Below are 15,280 nucleotides of genomic sequence, written 5' to 3'. Positions count from 1 at the left end.
ATACCCCTCCCCATTCAGTAGCAGTAAAGCTCTGCTGGATGAAATACAATTGCCTCTGGTCTATTTTGTGGGGATCCTGCAACGTGTTAAAGTTTTTACTCTGTTAACTATACATTGGGATTCAACTCTGGATCAATATATGAATAGAATTCCATATATGAGTAGAATTCCCTACTTCTGCTTGTTCCTCACCAGAGCACACCCTTGCCATCTTTTTTCTGGAAACCCATAGGGCTCAAGTGCTCCCATTTGCACCAACTGTGCCACCTGCTAACTTAAGGCACGCTGGACTTTAAGCCACTCAATGCCAAGGCGCTGCTCTCTCAAGGCCTCCTATGAAAAGCCCTTGTAGACCAGGCCAACGGCTCATCTAGTCCCATATTGTATTCTCAAAGTGGCCAACGAGAAGTCCACAAGCAGGACATGAGCACAGTGGCAAGCCCCTCTGCTGCTGTTTCCAGCAACGGATATTCAGAAGAATACTGCCTCCAATGGTGAACATAGCCATCCAGATTGGGAGCCTTTGACAATCTAACCCTCCATAGATTTGTCGAATCCTGTGCACATTTACCTTAATGGTCAATAAAATTATTATACTTAACCAACTAATTGATTAAAGTAGGTCATGCAGCCACTAGTGGGTGAACACAGTAACTAGAGAGATTGAGGTTATGATTCTATACATTCTTTGTTGCTGTTTAGTCATTTAGTCGTGTCCGACTCTTCGTGACCCCATGGACCACAGCACGCCAGGCACTCCTGTCTTCCTTTTATATGCCTTTTGTCTTTGTCCATGGAGTTTTCTTGGCAGGGATACTGGAGTGGCTTGCCGGTTCCTGCTCCAGGGGGATCACGTTTGGTCAAAACTCTCCACTATGACCTGTCCATCTTGGATGGCCCTGCACGGCACAGCTCATAGCTTCTCTGAGTTATTCAAGCCCCTTCGCCACGGCAAGACATTCTTACCTTGGAGTTAAGTCCCACAGAATTTAACAGAACATGCTGCTAATTAGACATACATAGGATTATGTTGCTGCAAAGCATGTTCCTCGGCTCCCAGTATTATTTGGGATTTCATTGATCTCTGTTAAGAATTGGGGTCGTCACATCCCCACCTTCTCTGGGCCTACTTAACAAAAGACTTGCATGTTCTGAGCGAAAGCAGAAGCAAGTTCCTGAATTTGGCCGGAGAATGTTTCGCACCGTTTGTGTTTATGTTTTAAATTGTGAACCGCCCTGAGACATATGAAGGGCAGTATACAAAATTCATCATCATCATCATCCCTTTTTAAAGCCATCTGAGTAGTCTTGTGTGCTCTGAAGCTCCTGCCTGGCTCACTACTCTCCCGTGCTGCTGGGAGAGATGGCCGAGGGTGGAATCAGAAAGCCAGCCAGGAACCCAGGTGTGGGGATCTCTGGTCCTGGGGCAGGGATGCCAGGATTCAACAACTCTTCAGGGTCACTGGTGGTGTAGAGATCTGTTGTGGGGTGCTGCTTCTCCTCTGAAGAAACCTTAAGTTTAATGTTTGGGCAGGGCTGCAGACCCAGAGCCTGCCAGGTAATTATCACCACTTCCCTTTTTGCTGACCAACACATACCATCTCCTCACTGTGAGCCACAAGCCTCCGCTCCTCCTTACCTTGCTGCTCAGGGAGCTGCTTCTCTTTGCACTTGGCAAGGCCCATGACTCCTGACATGCTGGGCTTCTGCATCATAGGGACAGGCAAATTGAGCAGGGACCCACTGCGGTTCAGCCCTGGAAACAGAAGCAAGAGGGCATTGAAAATGTCAGGGAGCCTCTAAAAATCATATTGTCAGGAAAGCACTGTTTAATGTTTGGATAAGATACAAGGATTTATTGGAAAATAAAACCCCAAGGTGGTTGTCACCGATGGAAGCGAAAGCTCTGAAAAGGCTCAATATGGAGGCCAAATGGCCGAAATATTGGGAAATTTTGGAACAAGAAGGAGACAAATTGAAATTGCAGAGTTTCGAGAAACTAAAAAATAAAGTGAGAGATTGGCTTCATTATTATCAGATAATGGAGGCATATAATTTGGATAAGAAAATTGGCTTCCAGGTGGAAAAATCAAAACTAGAAACAGAACTGTTAGAACCCAAAACTAAGAATTTGTCAAGAATGTATAACTTGCTGTTGAAATGGAATACTCAGGATGAAACGGTGAAATCTGCTATGATTAAATGGGCACAAGATGTTGGACATAATATTATGTTTGCTGACTGGGAACAGTTATGGACCACAGGTATGAAGTTTACGGCATGTAATGCCTTAAGAGAGAATATTATGAAAATGATATACAGGTGGTACATGACCCCAGTCAAGCTTGCAAAAATCTATCATTTGCCCGACAATAAATGCTGGAAATGTAAAGAAACTGAAGGTACATTCTTTCACCTTTGGTGGACGTGCCCAAGGATTAAGGCTTTCTGGGAAATGATATATAATGAACTGAAAAAGGTATTTAAATATACCTTCTTGAAGAAACCAGAGGCCTTTCTTCTGGGCATTGTCGGCCAATTGGTGCCAAAGAAGGACAGAACTTTTTTTATGTATGCTACAACAGCAGCAAGAATACTCATTGCAAAGTATTGGAAGACACAAGATCTACCCACTTTGGAAGAATGGCAGATGAAGGTGATCGACTATATGGAATTGGCAGAAATGACTGGCAGAATCCGAGACCAGGGAGAAGAGTCGGTGGAAGAAGATTGGAAGAAATTTAAAGGCTATTTACAGAAATATTGTAAAATTAATGAATGATAGAATGATGTTGGATAGTAATTAAGTGGTTTCCAGCTGTAATGTTCTAAGAGAATATGAAAAAAGGGTTATAAATGGGTTAAAATCTAATGGTAAGGATTTGCTGAACCAATAAATTGAAGTGGAATACAAAAAAGGGAGGTATGAGGAAGTCCAGGAAACAAGCTAAAGGAAAATAAGTAATAGAAAATATGTGTGTTTTTTAACTGTTTTTATTTTGTATTTTTCTTTTTTCTTTTTCATTTTCACTGTAATATTTTAAAAAAATCTTAATAAATATCTTATAAAAAAAAAAAGAAAATGTCAGGGAGCCTCTGCTGAAACCAGGCAGCAGCTGGCTAAGAAAGGTTCCAGGGTGATATACCAATAAAACCAGGCATTAAAAACAAACTGTTGACATTTTTGTTTCAATAAACTTTTGCAGCAAGAAGAAGAGTTTGGATTTGATATCCCGCTTTATCACTACCCAAAGGAGTCTCAAAGCGGCTAACATTCTCCTTTCCCTTCCTCCCCCACAACAAACACTCTGTGAGGTGAGTGGGGCTGAGAGACTTCAGAGAAGTGTGACTGGCCCAAAGTCACCCAGCAGCTGCATGTGGAGGAGCGGAGACGCGAACCTGGTTCACCAGATTACGAGTCTACCGCTCTTAACCACTACACCACACTGAGATGAAGGGTCTCTGCTGTATTCATTTGGCATTGGTTTTAAAGCTGTAGAATTTTTAAAACCATTTTTAGCCATTCTTATTGTATGCCTGCACATTACCTTGAGGCGTATGTAGAAGGAGTAACAGTAATAATAAAAATTCCATTATCAAGAGGGTAACAAAGAAAGTCAGCAGCTTTGAAAAGACATAATTATCTGGAAGCTGCCATATCTTGAGTCTGACCATTGGTCCATCAAGCTCAGTATTGAGTACACTGACTGGAAGCAGCTTCTGGACTTTCCAGCAGCATTTCCTGACCATACCTGGAGATGCCAGGGATAATAAAAAATATTTATACCCCACCCATCTGGCTGGGTTTCCCCAGCCACTCTGGGCGGCTCGCAACATAATATTAAAAACACTTTCCTAAACAGTGTTGCCTTCAGATGTCTTCTAAAAATCAGATAGCTGCTTATTTCTGATGGGAGGGCGTTCCAAAGGGAGGGTGCCACTACCGAGAAGGCCCTGTGCCTGGTTCCCTGTAACTTCACCTTGCAGTGAGGGAACTGCCAGAAGGTCCTCAAACCTGGACCTCAGTGTCCGGGCTGAACGATGGGGATGGAGTACTGGGAGCCAATGGTAGGTCTTTCAGGACCAGTGTTATATGGTCTCGGCGGCCACTCCCAGTCACCAGTCAAGCTGCCACATTCTGGATTAGTTGTAGTTTCTGGGTCACCTGCAAAGGTAGCCCCACATAGAGCGCATTGCAGTAGTCCAAGCGGGAGATAACAAGAGCATGCACCACTCTGGCCAGTCTGCGGGCAGGTAGGGTCTCAGCCTGTATACCAGATGGAGCTGGTAGAGAGCCGCCCTGGACACAGAATTGACCTGCACTTCCATGGGCAGCTGTGAGTCCAAAATGACCCAGGCTGCACACCTGGTCCTTCAGGGGCACAGTTGTCCCATTCAGGACCAGGGAGTCCTTCACACCTGCCCAGGGACAGAACCTGGGACCTTTTGCATGCAAGGCAAGTGCTTTGACACTGAACTATGGCCCGTGTTGGCCCAGCTGCCTGCTGAGCTCACCTTGCTGGGCGTTGTAAGCAGTAGCATTCCTGGTCATGCTGGAGGGCAGCCAGCCAGCCAGACTAGCCCGCTGCGTCTTGGTCCCCTTGTGCTTGATGTCCTCCCCGTTCCAGATCACGTCGTCCTCCCACTGCAGCTGGGTCACCATGAGGAAGTGCTCGTCTGCCAGCAGCGCATCCTTCTCCACCACAGCGCTCTGCAAGGGCAGAACAGAAAAGCATCAAGAGTTTTGACAGAAATAATGATTACTCCTATGGAAACTACCGTCTGCTGTCCAGAATGAATGTCGCTGAATATTTGAGACAATGCCAATGCAGATATATGGCCAAAAGAATTGGTCTTATATATGATCCTAGCAGCACAAATTGCAACTCAATGGGAAACAGCCCCAAACCTTGCACTGGACACCTGGTACCACTCACTCTGGAATACAGCTGTAATGGAGAAAACTGCACATAATTTGAGATTCTGACAACGCCTAGAACCTCCAGGCACTTTTAATATATTTGGCGTTCTTTTATGACATATAGAGCAGAACCAGATCTTTTTTTCAACTCAATTCCAGCACCTCTCAGGTGGGTGCCATTGCCATTCTAAAGAGAATGAGGGAGGTATAAATGATGAGTTCCAGCTCCTCTTTTTACAGAAAAATAGCACTGAGCGGAACTGTCATTTTCAAGCTGACCCTTGTCATAAGCCTGACAAAACTTCATTATCTGAGACCGTTGATAAGTCTTTACTTGAACTTTGTTGTTTTAACTCATGTGGTCATTGTAAGTTTGTTTTGTAGTTCTGTTTTTCCATCTTTTAATTTTTTTTCATGGTTATAATTGTTCTCTGTTTTATATGCATTATAACGTGAAATAATAATAAAACTTTACAGAAAGAAATTTAAAAACTGCCAAGGCACTGGCAGGAAGGCCCCGTCCTCCTGCCTCAGGAGAGACAAATTCAAGCCTTTCCCCCAACTCACTACCTCCTCCTTCTCCTCCTCCTCTTTGCGCTCTTTCATCTTGAAGCCATAGTCGAAGCCGCTGCCATCCTCAGGAACGCCCAACATGTCATACCAGAGCTGGGCAGGCCCGTAGCGCCATTCGGCCACCTTGGGCCTGGTGTCAGCCACCTTGTCCGCATCTCCTGTAGACTGGGAGAACTTGGACTCCACCGGTGCCATCATGGTGATCTGGAGGACAAGAGGGTGTTGGAGGGTCAAGGGAGACGGAACTGGGATCATCCTGAGATGATGTCAAGGCAGGCATCAGGGGCAAGTCAGAAATAACTAACAAGGTGCCAGTGAAGTTAACTCTATTCAAAGAAACTAAGCAGCTCAGACCCAGTGAGCACAGCAACTCTTCCCAGTAGGTCTTGCCCCCATGAGGCAGTTGTGAAGACTGAAGGTCCCAGCCTTCCCACTGCTCTCTAAGGCCCCTCCTACCCCGGGTCCTTTCCAAGCAACCAGATACTTATCCAACTTATCTCTGCTTCGCCCTATTCATAGTTCTCTGGGTTCTGGGAGACCAGAGGTGTTGGTCACAGCAGGAGGGGGAGACCCCCCTGGCTTCTTCGGCAGCCTGCCTCATCTCTGCCTCTTAGCCCTCTCCTTTCCAGCCTCCACCTCTGCCTCCGATTCTGGGCTGCTCTCTGCCACAGACTCTTCCTGCTCACTAAACCCTGTTGCCTCTTCAGCTTCCAACATCTCCTCCTACCAATCTGCTCCCTCTGACCACTCACTGTCTTCCCAACACCACTACCCTGGCTCTGAGCCTTCTTCCCTTGGGGGTCCCCCAGCTGTTGCCTCTCACCGCTCCTCTGCCTCCAGCCAATCCATGACCAAAGACTCCAGCCACGCAGATTCATGCTTGGCATCTGCCTTACGGAGCCTGCCATTGCCCAGCCTGCCTTGTTACTATACCCAGCTGTTGTCGGCAGGGGGACAGTCCTACTGCAAGGCAGAGAGGAAGCCCCGCCCTCTCTCTTGGAGTAGGAACAAAGCCATGTGACGTGACACCCCACCCCACTTCTATCATCCTCTCTGCTCCTGAAGACTCACCTCGTCGTCTGAAAGGCACTGCTCCGGAGGAGGCGGCGGGGCATATTCGTACTCCCAGGGAGATTTCTCTTCCACAATTGTCTCGACCGCAGCTTCTCCATCCAGGATCTGCACTTCTGGAGTGACTTCCCGGTGCTTCTTCTTGCGCTTCCTGCGGGCGCTGCGCCAGACCGATGGGATGTTTTTCCCAGGGCCAAAGAGGCGCAGGAAGCGCAGCACCTAAGGGGAGACGCAGAAGAAGAAGAAGAAGAAGAAGAAGAAGAAGAGGAGGAGGAGGAGGAGGAGTTTGGATTTGATATCCCGCTTTATCACTACCCAAAGGAGTCTCAAAGAGGCTAACATTCTCCTTTCCCTTCCTCCCCCACAACAAACACTCTGAGGTGAATGAGGCTGAGAGACTTCTACATGCCCTCTTAAACAACCCAACAGTAAAATCAGCAGCAACTAGGCCCCTGACAACCTTCGAAAACCTCCTCCTAACAACAAAGGGAAACGGTAAAGGGACGGTATCCGCAATATACAAAATACTACTCCAAAATCCCGCAAATCCCCTAGACGCAATCAAAAAACAATGGGAGAATGACATAGGCTATGAGATTAACCCCACTCAATGGACCAGAATGTGGTCTAAACCCCCCTTTAAATCCATATCAACGAAAAGAAAAGAACTCACACTGAAACTCACCTACAGGTGGTACCCAACACCAAGGAAACTAGCGCTAATACACCCAGGAACCTCACCAAAATGCTGGAGAGGGTGCACCTCCACAGGCACATACCTCCACATGTGGTGGGAGTGTCCCAAAATCCAACTATTCTGGACAACAGCCATACAAGAAATATGTAAAATAACTAAGCAAGTAATAGACATCACCCCAGAATTGGCCCTACTAAACATCTTCCAAGACAACAATGCCCATTTACACCACAAAGAACTCATAACCCACCTGCTCTCAGCAGCCAGAAACACCATAACCAGACACTGGAGAGACCTGTCAGGAGTAAGCATGGACCAATGGTACCAAATAGTATGGGAAACAGCCCTACTAGAAAAATTAACTAATAAACTGAAACTGACACTGGGACAAACAGAAGAAGACGCCTTCACCCCGGTATGGCTCCCCTTTATCACATACACAGCCCAACAGGACAATGACAATAATCCACCAACAGCATACAAATCAATATGGCTAACCTGATCCAAAACACCCACCCACCTCACTCACACACGAAAACAAAGATCACCACAGCCAATCACAAGCAAACAATCACACCCTAGGCCAACCCCAACCTCTCTCACCACCAAAGGAACACAAGTGAACAACACAAGCAACGCTGACACCAAACTCTACATACATTAAACATAATAGAAACACCGCCACCCGACCCCACCCCTATCCATCTTCCCTCTCTCCACCCCCCCCTTTCTTTTTCCTTTTTTCTTTTCTTCTCCCCCTAATGCCTCAACAAATGAAACGGATTTGTAAAAATGTTACATGAAAAAATAAATAAATACGAGGCACTACACTTCTGTAAAACAAGAAAATCCTTAATAAAATATATAAAAGATAATAAAAAAAAAAGTGTGACTGGCCCAAGGTCACCCAGCAGCTGCATGTGGAGGAGCGGAGACGCGAACCCGGTTCACCAGATTACGAGTCCACCGCTCTTAACCACTACACCGCACTGGCAGAGAGTGGAGGAAAGGTTGGGAGGCGCAAGCGACTGGCCTCTGGTCACTCAGCTGTGTCAAAGGCAAGTTCACATCTCTGGCTCACTGGAGAGGCAGCCCTCTGCAGATGGGGATGCTAGATCAGGAGGACGAGTGGGGGAGCCTCCTCAGCTTGGGGGACACACGCAGAGTTATTTATTCAGATAACTCCTCTACACTCACGGACACAAACATCCATTCTGTCAATGTAACCTTTGCCCCCGCCACAACCAGGCATGAAAAACCGCTATAAAATAGGAGGCTTTTTCCAAGCCTAACTGCAGTGGGGCAGCATTTTCAGTAGCAGGGAAGGGCAGTTTTTTGGTGGGGTGGGAAGAGCTGCAATCCCCTCAACAAAAAAGTGCCCCTGTGGTGGATAAATACATTGATGCACCTTCTGAAAGATAGCTTACTGGCAGTAAAAGCAAGTGCGAAGAAAATACTGAGTGAAAGGGTGTTGTAAAAGAGCAGAAATGTCTGTAATGAGGTATGAAGGAATCTGCTGAAACTGACAGATAAATATTTGAATTTGCTATTCAAGCCTGTTCCTATGATGTTACGTTTGCTCTTCTGATAAGGCCATTGGTTGGTTTCCAGATTGCAATCCTGCTTACTATAAGACTTGATTCCTACACATGTGAAAATCTCAGATGAGGCTATGCCTCGACAGAAGCCGGGGTAACATATGCCTGTGAACTCCGCTTTTGTGGGTTCCCAGCGACCAATGTTGTCCTCACCTAGTGAAGCTGTATTAAACATCACAATTCATCTGTTTTAGCATTTTATCCTCTGTATGTTTTTAAGTAGGGACACGGGTGGTGCTGTGGGTTAAACCACAGAGTCTAGGACTTGCCGATCAGAAGGTCGGCGGTTCGAATCCCCGCGATGGGGTGAGCTCCTGTTGCTCGGTCCCTGCTCCTGCCAACCTAGCAGTTCAAAAGCACATCAAAGTGCGAGTATATAAATAGGTACCACTCCGGCAGAAAGGTAAACGGCGTTTCCGTGCGCTGCTCTGGTTCGCCAGAAGCGGCTTAGTCATGCTGGCCACATGACCCGGAAGCTGTACGCCGGCTCCCTCGGCCAATAAAGCGAGATGAGCGCCACAACCCCAGAATTGTCCGCGACTGGACCTAATGGTCAGGGGTCCCTTTACCTTTACGCTTTTAAGTATGGCTCTGATTTTTTCCTCAATTTCGTTGTTTTACCTTTTTGCCCAGACAACAAGCCTCGCTGATGTGGGCCAAAGGAATGCAGAGCAATACATTTGGCACCAGCTTGGCTGCAGGTGTTGCTGGAAGGAGGCATACAACGTTCCAGCCAACCATGTTAGCAAATCCACCCCAGATTTGTGTAGGGCAGTGGAGGTTTAGGATCAGTCTTTTCTTTCTCCTACAAGGGGCTCATCAACCCGAGAAGGTAGCCCATCTGTTCTGCTAACTTATATGACATAAAGGAAATCAAGCACAGGGGGAGCCCTCCACCCTTTTAGCACAAAGCATGGCCTTTCACTCAGTCCTCCCCGCCCCCCTTTCTGCAGAGTGCCAACCTTCAAGCCCTACCTTGCCTGGTCTGAACTCGGGGAACAGATCTGTGACACTTGGCAGCTGCTTGGTGGTATCCTGCTGCATTATCCCTGCAAGTGGCAGCGTAAGACTTCTGTCGCTGGACTCTGCCTTCCGCGAGTCCTGGGACCCCGACTCCGATTCAGAATCCGAAGAGCTGCTGAAGTCATTCTTCTCCAAGGCAGCGGATGAAGGTGCAATGATGGATGGAAGGATGATACCATCGTTGTCTTCAGACCCTGGAAGAGAGTACCTCTCAGAAAGAAAAAAAGATATTGGAAGACACAAGATTTACCCACCCGGGAAGAATGGCAGATGAAGTTGATGGACTATATGGAATTGGCGGAAATGACTGGCAGAATCCGAGACCAGGGAGAGGAGTCGGTGGAAGAAGATTGGAAAAAGTTTAAAGACTATTTACAGAAATATTGTAAAATCAATGAATGTTAGAAAAATGTTGGAATGAAGTTATATGGCTTCAGCAGAAATGTTATAAGGAATTAAGTATAAATAGATTAATAGAGAATTAAAGGGGAAAATAAGGTCAAAATGTGTTAAGATAATTATAGGATAGAAAGCAGAGGAAGATGGAAAGGAATTGCTGAAACAACTAATAGAAGTGGAATACAAAAAGGGAGGTGTGAGGAGGTCATGGAAACAAGTGAATGAAAGATTGAAACTATTTGATGTGTTTTAAATTGCTTTTGTTTTGTTTTAGTTTAAATTGTTTTTGTTAGTTTAGTGTTAGGTATTGTTTTTGTATTGTATTGTTTATTTTCTTTTTTTATGTAATGTCTAATTTGTTGGAAAGTAATAAATATTATTTTTTAAAAAAAGAAAGAAAGAAAGACTCTACTTCCTAACCTCAACATGACAGAAAGCTAACCCTGGGTCACATGCCTTATTCCAGGCATCAAAGACAAAAGTGCAGTATTTCTTGAAATTTTCAACTTGCATTTTAAAAAGGGTCAAGTGAGTGGGAGGGGAAGAGACGCCAAGAGCATCCTCCTGGACACATCAAAAACTGCATGGACTCCGCACTCAGGGAGTTTTAAATTCTCAGATCCAATTCTCCTGCTTCCGGTAGATTCTACGGTTATTGAATAAATGAAGCACATTTGCATACTGCCTTATCACAAAGCTGAAAGCACTTTAAAGTGAAAAACCGCAAGCCAGAAAAAAGTACATCAAAATAAAACCACATTTTAGCTGAGGCAGCAACGTAAAAGGGAAATCCCAGATTAGGGCTGTATCCAAAGTGGCACTGTGTGAATGTTCTGCCAGCACAAGGATTTCTGCTTCTGCAACGGAACATCCTACCCCTCTCCTCCGCTGATGTAGCCCCTCCAGAACAGACTGGGTGTGTGGGGTGCACATGGGGGGAGTTACATGGCACAAGCAAAAATTCCTATGCTAACAGAACAATAGGTACTGCTACACTGGATTCCACCCACTATTTTTCACTATGTTTCTTTCAGACCTGGGATAGCTCAGTGGGTAGAGCATGAGACTCTTTAATCTCAGGGTTGAGGGTTCGAGCCCGAGTTGGGCCAAAGATTTCTGCATTGCAGGGGTTTGGACTAGATGACCCTCGGGTTCCCTTCCAACTCTACAAGCCTATGATACTGCTCACCCCTGGGCCCTGCAAGGCTCAAAGGCACTTCCCAGGAGTACATACTCACCAGAAGCACTTGCATCCTTTTCGTCCTCTTTTCTCATTGGCCCTGGAGGTGGTGGCGGGGGAGGCATCAGCTTGGAGTCAATATCTTCGGAGTCAGCATCATAATCGTCATCGTCATGATCTCAGGAAAGGAAGAAAAGAAAGGAGTGGTGGGCAGCCCTTCCATCACATCACAACTTTGGTTTATTGTCTTTGTTAAAAACCACCAGGATTAAACATTCCAAGAAGATCCAGGCACCCTCCTGCAGACCGTTTTTCTGGGTCATGTGGCCAGCATGACTAAACTGCTTGTGGCACAACAGGGCACTGCAACAAGTGCCAGAGTGCATGGAAATGCCATTTACCTTCCCACCACAGTGGTACCTATTTAGCCACTTGCGCTGGTCTGCTTTTGAACTGATTGGTTAGCAGGAGCTGGGACAAAGTGACGGGAGTTCACCCTGACGTGTGGATTCGAACTGCTGACCTTAAGATCAGCAAGCCCAAGAGGCTTGGTTGCTTAGATCACAGTGCCACCCGCGTCCTATTTGAACCAGATATACCAGGGATCTGGATCAATATAAGGCGGCTTCCTATGTTCTTTTAATATAAAACACCCAATGGGTGTAAAGTAAATTTAAAAACAAAGGGAATGTGACAGCACGTGACAGCAGCCACACCCCAGAATTGGCTTCAACTGGCCAGCTAAACCAGGCGAGGGTAGTTGACAGGTCTCAAACCCCTGGTTAGTTAGGGACTTCCCATGCATGCGAAAACAGGCTCCGGCAGATTGAGAGGACAAGAACAATATGGGCCCAATAGTTTCTGCATATGCTGTAGAGAGGTGAAGAGCAGATGGGGCTGGTCATCCTGGTAGCCCATCTACCATAGGTACTACCCTTCCTCTAACGCCCCATACACAGGATGCTAAACAAGAAGAGCAACGGGGAGCCAGGGCGAGTGTCAGGTTAGCAAGGACCAGTTGAAGAGGTGAAAGATCAGTTGTGACAAAGGAAAGCAGCTGTTGCCACCACCTACCTGCCCTCTGAACTGGCTGAAGGTTGCCCATTGCCTGCCGGTACCTGCGGCTCTCATCTTCGGCCACTTCGGTGATGTCAGAATAATCGACAGCATCCTCGGTGCTCTTAACCCAGCCTGGCGGCAGGGAGAGGAACAAAGAAGAACACAGAAAAATTACAGACCCAACAGGCCACACCATTTTTCTATCCCAGCTTCCACACCCACTTTCAAGGATGATATTGCTCACCAGGGCAATACGGGTTTCAGCATATAATGCCAATTCTGGCCCCACTGCACTGACTGCCAGTTAGTTTCCGGGTCCAATTCAAAGTGCTGGTTTTGATCTATAAAGCCTTAAATGGCTCAGGACCACAATACCTCAAGGACCACCTCTCTCCATATGAACCTACCCAGACCTTGAGACGACTGTTGGAGGCCCTTCTAGGTATGCCTCCTCCACACAAGGTCAGGAGGGTGGCAACACAAGAACAAGCCTTTTTTCTGCAGTGGGTCTCTGCCTGTAGAATGCTCTCCCCAGGGAGGCTTACCTGGTGCCTTCATGATACACCTTTAGGCACCATGTGAAAGCGTTCTTCTTCAACCAGGCCTTTGGCAGATTAACATCTTATACCACTTTTACACAAGGTTGTGAGAGAGGGTATGGGGGGTTCATTGGTTTGTGGTTTTTTGTTCTTGTTTTATTATGTATTTTGTGTTTTTATTTTGTATTTTAATGTTTGAACCACCCTGAGATCTATGGATGAAGAGTGGTATCCAAATTAAAATAAAATATTGTGCTATCATGGTGGTGCTGGACTTTACAGGCGGCTTGTAGAGGCTACTGCTTTGCTACTAAGTTCAGCCATTACTTGCAAACCCTGAGTAAGCAATGCCAGAACACTGAATTAACCAGCTGCACCTCTTTTTAAATGCACAACCAGGAGTCAGCCTTGATCCCTGAGAGAGCAAAGCCCTTATACCCTAGCCTTTCCCAACCTAGTGCCCTCAGTAAGCTGTTGCACCACAACTACCATCATCCTTGACCAGCTGGAGCTGATGGGGCTCCCAACAACATATGAAAGGCACTAGCCTGGAGAAAGCTATTTTGTCCCGGTCCTAAGACAAAAACATTCTCCTACCTTCCTCATCCAACTGGGCTCCGTCTGACTCAGAAGCATCATCTTCGCTGGCTGTGATTTCTGTTATGAGGCTCCCCAGACCCAATGCCCCAAGTCCGGCCAAATGTTTTTTTGACTCCTGGGGAGGGGACAGAAAGAAAACAGGATTTGGCTGGAAGCGGAGGGAAAGAACCTTAAGACCATACTGTGACCTTCCTCATACAAAGTAGATGCTCTAACTCAAACCGCTGTGCCTTGCTCAGAGATATGCACTAGTTGCCCATTTGCTACCGAGCGTGCTCCAGCTTCTGAAGGCTTCTGAAGCTGTGGGTCGCTGTTTCATGCTGAGCCAAGGACAGGAGATCACCTGGCTACTGGCCGGTGGGCTGGAGCCAGCTGGGGGCTTGCAAGTTGCCCCCGTTCCCTTGGAAGCATCCCAACAGCTTCAAAGTGTTACTCTGTTGGCATATAGCCCTGAATAGTTTGAGACCAGTTTATCTAAAGGTCACTCTGCTCCAGTGTGCTGACTCCCCCATCCCTTCCCTGCTGCCTCCGTTCCCCTCCTCCCTCCCTCCCTCCCGCCATCTTCTCTTCCCTGCTCCAGCTTGACCCAGAACCCTCCCCCGTCCCGACAGCAGGGCAGCCCTGCCCCCTATCCCCATGGTTGGGCAGCCCCCACCCCGCCTGGGCAGCCCTCGCCCCAACCCGCGTGGCTGGGCAGCCCCTCGCTCCCCGTCTGGACAGCGCTCACCCCCCTCCCCATGGCTGGGCAACCCCCCCCCCACACCCCATCTGCACAGCCCTAGCCGTCCCCCATGGTTTGGCAGCCCCCTGCTCCCCCATCTGGGCAGCCCTTGCCCCCCGTCCCCATGGCTGGGCAGCCCCTACCCCGTCTGGGCAGCTCTTGCCCCCCCTCCCCATGGCTGGGCAGCCCCTTGCTCCCCATCTGGACAGCCCTCACCCCCCTCACCATGGCTGGGCAACCCCCACCCCCCCTGCCTGCACAGCCCTAGGCCCCCCCATGGCTTGGCAGCCCCCTGCTCCCCCGTCTGGGCAGCCCTCGGGCCCTGTCCCCATGGCTGGGCAGCCCCTCACTCCCCGTCTGGACAGCCCTCACCCCCTTCCCATGGCTGGGCAACCCCCCACACACACCCGTCTGCACAGCCCTAGCTCTACCCCACCCTGCTCCCCCGTCTGGGCAGCAATCAGGCCCCGTCCCCATGGCTGGGCAGCCCCTCACTCCCCGTCTGGACAGCCCTCACCCGCCCCCCCCCATGGCTTGGCAGCCCCCTGCTCCACCGTCTGGGCAGCCCCCATGGCTGGGCAGCCCCTCACTCCCCGTCTGTACAGCCCTAGCCCCCCCCTCCCCATGGCTGGGCAACCCCACCTCCCGTCTGCACAACTGTAGCCCCCTCCCATGGCTTGGCAGCCCCCTGCTCCCCCGTCTGGGCAGCCCTCGGCCCCCCCCCGCTCCCCTCCCTTCCCGTCTCTCCTCCCGCATGCTGTCCTGCACCCCCCCCCACCTGGCTGGCCAGCACCCACCGTTCCCAGCCCCCCTCCCCCGTTCAGCTCGACCCAACTAGCCAGTCCGCCGCCCCTACCTTTCCCCCGTGCCCCCCTTGTCCCGCCCCCATTCCAATTCGA

At 48.4% G+C, this 15,280-nt stretch overlaps 1 protein-coding gene across 6 annotated transcripts in view; it reads right to left on the bottom strand.

Moving 5' to 3' along the window:
* Positions 1-15,280, bottom strand: part of LOC308460298 (transcription initiation factor TFIID subunit 1) — a 52,082-nt gene that overhangs the window by 36,421 nt on the left and 381 nt on the right. For 4 of the 6 annotated variants that reach the window (XM_080976449.1, XM_080976444.1, XM_080976448.1 and 1 more), the window contains exons 2-9: positions 13,658-13,775; positions 12,537-12,653; positions 11,521-11,640; positions 9,836-10,077; positions 6,566-6,784; positions 5,489-5,698; positions 4,516-4,711; positions 1,640-1,756 (exon numbers count right to left, since the gene is read on the bottom strand). In XM_080976449.1, the coding sequence (XP_080832575.1) occupies positions 1,640-1,756; positions 4,516-4,711; positions 5,489-5,698; positions 6,566-6,784; positions 9,836-10,077; positions 11,521-11,640; positions 12,537-12,653; positions 13,658-13,775 (1,339 nt within the window). The remainder of the gene's footprint in view (positions 1-1,639; positions 1,757-4,515; positions 4,712-5,488; positions 5,699-6,565; positions 6,785-9,835; positions 10,078-11,520; positions 11,641-12,536; positions 12,654-13,657; positions 13,776-15,280) is intronic. The other 2 variants (XM_080976445.1, XM_080976447.1) reach the window with 1 other exon arrangement.

This window comes from Podarcis pityusensis (assembly GCF_964106645.2).
Source record: "Podarcis pityusensis genome assembly, chromosome: 13".
Lineage (NCBI taxonomy): Eukaryota > Metazoa > Chordata > Lepidosauria > Squamata > Lacertidae > Podarcis > Podarcis pityusensis.
Note: the sequence above shows the minus strand (reverse complement) of the source record. Positions and strands in the feature narration are given on the sequence as shown.